The sequence below is a fragment of the Acanthisitta chloris genome, unplaced genomic scaffold (genome assembly GCF_000695815.1).
Source record: "Acanthisitta chloris isolate BGI_N310 unplaced genomic scaffold, ASM69581v1 scaffold2192, whole genome shotgun sequence".
NCBI classification, from domain to species: Eukaryota; Metazoa; Chordata; class Aves; order Passeriformes; family Acanthisittidae; genus Acanthisitta; species Acanthisitta chloris.
In genome coordinates this window covers 31,203-36,719 of record NW_008661973.1, presented here as the reverse complement: position 1 = coordinate 36,719, position 5,517 = coordinate 31,203, and the positions used below count along the sequence as shown (strand labels likewise).

General features: G+C 44.6%; 1 protein-coding gene across 2 annotated transcripts in view; it reads right to left on the bottom strand.

The window, feature by feature from the left end:
• Positions 1-1,172: 1,172 nt before the first annotated feature.
• The window catches only part of CTCF (CCCTC-binding factor (zinc finger protein)), a 28,256-nt gene continuing 23,911 nt past the window's right edge, over positions 1,173-5,517 (bottom strand). For both annotated transcript variants that reach the window (XM_009070399.1, XM_009070400.1), the window contains 2 exons: positions 3,195-3,362; positions 1,173-2,242 (listed from right to left, as the gene is read on the bottom strand). In XM_009070399.1, coding sequence (XP_009068647.1) covers positions 2,064-2,242; positions 3,195-3,362 — 347 coding nt within the window. In that variant the 3' untranslated portion in view covers positions 1,173-2,063. The remainder of the gene's footprint in view (positions 2,243-3,194; positions 3,363-5,517) is intronic.

Here is a 5,517-nt window from a genome sequence, read left to right as displayed (position 1 = left end):
CCTATTAATAAAATTTCCTGGCCCAGGTTTTGAGGGCTGCAGTGACCCACTTAAAAATCACCACTTCTGCCTTAACAATAGGATTCATAAACACAAAATACAACTACAAGATAGAGCAAAGAAAATGTAGTCGTGAAATCATAACTCAAAAAGAAGGTTAATTATACATATTTCAAATTGGTTGGATGGTCACATCCAGAGGGCAGTGGCCAACAGCTCAGAGTCCTGATGGGACATCAGTGACAAGTGGTGTCTCTCGGGTCCACACTGGGACCAGTGTTATTTAGTATCTTCATTATTGACAGAGATGAAGGGATCGAGTGCACTTTCAGCTAGTTTGCAGATGACACTAAGCTGAGTGGTACAGTTGACACACCTGAAGGACAGGATGCCCTCCAGAGGGACCTGGACAAGCTCAAGAAGTGGCCCATGGGAATCTCATGGGGTTTAACAAGACCAAGTGCAAGGTGCTGCACTTGGCTTGGGGCAACCCCTGGTATCAATCCAGGCTGGGGAGGAACAGACCAAGAGCAGCCCTGCCGAGGACTTGGGGGTGCTGGTGGAGGAGCGGCTGGACAGGACCAGCCATGTGCGCTGGCAGCTCAGAAAGCCAACAGTGTCCTGGGCAGTGTGGGCAGAAGGTAAAGGGAGGGGATTCTGCCCCTCTGCTCTGCTGAGATCCCACCTGCAGCACTGCATCCAGCTCTGGGACCCCAGCACAGAAAGAACATCAACCTGCTGGAGCAAGTCCAGAGGAGGCCACAAAGATGATTAGAGTGATGGAGAACCTCTCCTGCAAGGAAAGGCCAAAAGCTGGGGTTGTTCAGCCTGGAAAAGAAAAGGCTTCAGGGTGACCCAACTGTGGCCTTCTAGAACCTGCAGGGAGCCTACAAGAGCTGGAGAGGGGTTTTTGACAAGGTCATGGAATGACAGGACAAGGGGGAATGGCTTCAAACTGACAGGGGGCAAGGTTAGATTGGATTTTGGGAAGTGAGGCACTGACACAGGTTGCCCAGAGAAGTTGTGGCTGCCTCATCCCTGGAAATGTTCAAGGCCAGGTTGGATGGGGCCCTGAGCAACACAGTCTAGTGGGAGGTGTCCCTGCCCACAGCATGAGGGTCTGAAACTACATAATCTTTAAAATCCCCTCCAACCCAAGCCAGACCATGAGTCTATGAAATACCAGTTTTTTGTGCTTCAAAACCAGATTTCACACGTGGGTTTCTCTTGTTCTGCAAGCAATAGCCTGGGTACATCTCTTGTCTACACAACTGGTTATCAACAGCTTTTCCAACATTTACACTCTATCAATTCTCTTGTCACTTAGTTTGAAAGGAATTACAATACTGGGGTTTATTTAAATGGCATTTTTGCATACCTCTTAATTAATGGAAAAAGATTAAAATGTAAAAAAAAAAAACAAACGTTATTTACAAGCTTGACCATTACAGAAATGCTTTGCAGAAAGCAAAGCATATTAAGGACAGAAACCAGTTGGAGCATGCCAAAACTACCGTGTGCAGCTGACTTGGAGAACCGGAGCTAGTCAGTGGGAAAAAGCAAAAAAAAAAAACCCAAAAAAAAAAAACCCAAAAACATTTCGTAAGTCTAAAACCCTCCCAAGTCTGCATTTACAGTTAAAAACACTACTGAGAAAAGAGGCTCAAGGACTCTGGGAACTGGAAGGGCAAGTCCGGAGTGGTTTTCCACATACTCTAGTCAAGGCTTCCGCTTTTGTATATTAAAACTCGATGCATGTAAACACGGCCCTTGGACCAGCTTTACAATGCAGTTCAGAGCAAAACTAAAATCAAGCATCTCACAGGAAACCCTCAAGGACTCCAAAATATTTCCTAATGTTCCATGATCCTGTAATGCTAACATAAAACAGCAAGTTCTAGTTAAATCACATTCTAACATCGTTTTATTTCCCAGTATGTTTGGTAAAATGGTCTAAAATGATGCATTTCCCAAAGCCAAGAAAAAAGATTAAAGGAAAAATAGATTTGAGCCGCTTAAACACAGCCCAGGCCAGTTCAGTCAGCCAGCGTGGTCGTCCTCCATCACCGGTCCATCATGCTGAGAATCATCTCAGGGGTGAGGTCTCCGTTAGGAGCTTCCACTACACCAGGCTGACCTTCCTCTTCCTCTGCTGTTTCCGCATCAGGTTCTTTCTTCACTTCAACTATAATGTTTTCAATTTCACCAGTGTGCTGGTCTTCAACCTGAATGATTGCTGCAGCTAGAAGGGCAGAAAACAAAAGGGGGGAGGGGGGGAACACATTACTACTGGTTCCAGAGTTGGTCTGCATGCCTCAAACAGCTTTTGGGTAGGTAAGACTTAAGACTCTTCCATGGAAAGGCAATGTGGGGCCCACAACACCTTCTCATGTTAGTGGGGAGTGATTCAACCACCTCACTCCTCCAAGTATAAGCACCTATTTCCTTGCCCCTGTGTGAAGATGTGGTTCCAGTTACCATTTTTTGATAGAGCAATCAACAAAAAACCCCATATCAATGTTTGGGCCGAAGGCAAAACCTGAAATCCAGGGGAATCTAGTTATGCTAGTGACAAATTCACCCTAAAATGCTTCCATAGACTAATTCCACAAAGGACACAGGACACATTTTTAGCACTGAGCAGATAGCCAAGCCACTGAGGAAGCCACCACCTCCCTGAAGGAGGAAATCTACCCTTCCTGCTTTGTACCTAGAATGCAACAAACGTCTGTTCTCACGGAGAAAAGCCTGCAGAGTTGAAACTACACCTGCACTGGTCCTGTACTTGGAACAACAGGCCTGAAGCATGTTTGTTCATGCAGTACCTGCAAAAGCCTACACAGGTAAGAATACCACAGTGGTTGTACTGACAGCTGCTTTACCAGAAACTGGACATCAACTGAGACATGGATGCTAAAAGTGAGCAGTTTGCACAGCTATGAAATGAAATACTACTAGAGAAAAAATAACGTTCTTTCTTTTTAGCATGGCCTGAAGTGGCAATGTTCCCTCATAGCCAGGAAACCCTTGCAACAAATTTCAAGGTGAGTCGTTGGCAATGTAGACACAAGTACAGTTATCTAATTTTAAAGTAAGCTCACTTAAAGGGATCAGATCTCCTACAAGAGCTGCCAAATCCAAGGAGAAAGGTGCTCATGCACACAGCAAAAGGTAAGCTTCGATTAGCGACTTACGCTGGGATTGTTTTGGTTGGGTGGCCGTTTTGCCTGGTGGTCTTCCTCTTCGTTTCTTACTGGGAGGTGGTGCAGGAGCCTCTTGCTCAACTTCTGGTTCAGCCTCAATTTCTACTGCTGTCTCTTCCTCATCTTCATTATCATCCAAATCTGGCTCAGCATTTTCCTCTGTAAAAAATATGATCTCATATCAGTCTTCAATTTAAACAAGAATGAAACACATCCATCTACAGAGAAGCACCATCAAATCCTCATCCAAAATGAGTCACCTCTGATGAGAAAGAAAGCAAACAAGGCCTTTGTCAAGAAGCTGGTGGCAGTTAGTCAGTTGCCCTCACATTAGAGGGAACAAGATGCCCTTCAAAAAGCAAAAGGAAACTTAATTATGTTAGATAATGCGGTAAAAGCTACTCTGCACATCCACAAAGGAGCTCACAGACACAACAGCAGGAAGAGGACCAGATAATACACTGCTGGGCTACTCCCAGGCCCATCAGATGAGCCACCAGCCCTTCCCAGTCCCAACCTGCACAACCCAGAGGAACACAAGGTTGCACAACAGAAGGTGGGAACCCAAATCCACAACTTCTGAGGAACAAACAACTTGTCCAGGCTATTCCCAGGAGAGCCACCAGCTCCAGCTCCAGATGTGAAACCCATTACAATGAGTCAGGAGGAACAGCTCTCCAGATCACCTTTCAGACTATGGGGTGTTGGGGAATTCCTGGCTGGGTGTGGGACACACAATGGGATGCAGGGGAAAGGCAGTTTTGTACTACACAGGACAACTTGTGGGATGTTTACAGGAGGGGCTGAGGTGATTTGGAGAGTGTGGGGAAACTAGCGGATAAAAGGAGTCAGTCCCAGGTAAGTAGCTGAGCAGCCACTACAGTATCTCTATGAATGACCAGAACACCTAGAGATCCAAGAGCCAGTCTCCTAGCCCTCCAGCTCTACACTTTATTCTTCAAAATGCTCCTTAAAACTACTAGGTTAGGACCATCGACACATTCATAATGCCCTGGGCAAAACCAGGGCAGACCAAAACCAGGGAGAGATGTTGAGTAGGGTAATATTGTTTGGACAGAAAAATGACTAAAGGGAATAAACCCAACCCAAACCATCCCTTTCCTACACTGAGGCATGTATATGCTGCATTATTACACAGTCACTCAAGGCACATTCCCCATGAGAAATTTCTTTCACTTACTGGATTTCTGAGGTCCCATCTGTTTAGAGTTCTTTATATCCTCCCCTCACTCAGTGTCTATCAGGTAACGTTCTGTCTAATGCTGGGCAGACAGGAGACAAAACTATAATTCACTAATTGGCCTTTTCCTGCCATTAACACAAGTTGGTCTGTCCCAGCTTTGCTCACCATTTTTAGGTATTTAGCAGCTGCCAAAACTCTTGAAACTGCACATGTCCAGATAAACACAACAGTGAATAATGCAATTCCTCAAACAGGTGGTAAGAACATCTTTTTTATGCTACTCAGCTCACACTGGTCAATTTTCCACATCTATCAAAAGACTCCTGAGGAAGTCAACCCAGACTTGTCACCTCCACTGAGGCTGAAGGGATTTCCTCAACCATGGAAGCTGAGCATCACGCAGTGCTCAGCACTAACTCACTACAAAGCCTGACTTTTGACCAGCTTGGCCCCCCCAAACAACTGTTTTAAACCCAGACCATATCAACTAAATAAAATGCAGGTTTTTAGAACAGGCTAAACTCCCAGGAAGCCTACAAATCAGATATTAAAAATCTGATACTCCAGAATCCCAGATTTTTAATTATCTTCCATCAAAAGGGTTACTTTACTCTGCTTCCATTCTATTTCCATATTTTCAACAAACAGTGCTTAATTCAACCGACTGTGACCCTTCTTTTCAAACATGAGTTTAAGCACCAATTTCTATAGAGTTTTTGCAGTCAGGATTTGCAAGCCGTTTGATCATACTCATCCTAAAACTTTTATGCCACATAAGAATTTCAGATATGCATTCTCTAGCCAGAAGTATCCCTATCCTCCCAACCTACCCTCCTAGATCAATTACATAAAGAACTCCAGACAAAAAGACACCGCACACTCCTTCAGCAGAGTTATCTTTGCACTGATAGAGTTTTTGCAGTCAGGATTTGCAAGCCGTTTGATCATACTCATCCTAAAACTTTTATGCCACATAAGAATTTCAGATATGCATTCTCTAGCCAGAAGTATCCCTATCCTCCCAACCTACCCTCCTAGATCAATTACATAAAGAACTCCAGACAAAAAGACACCGCACACTCCTTCAGCAGAGTTATCTTTGCACTGTCT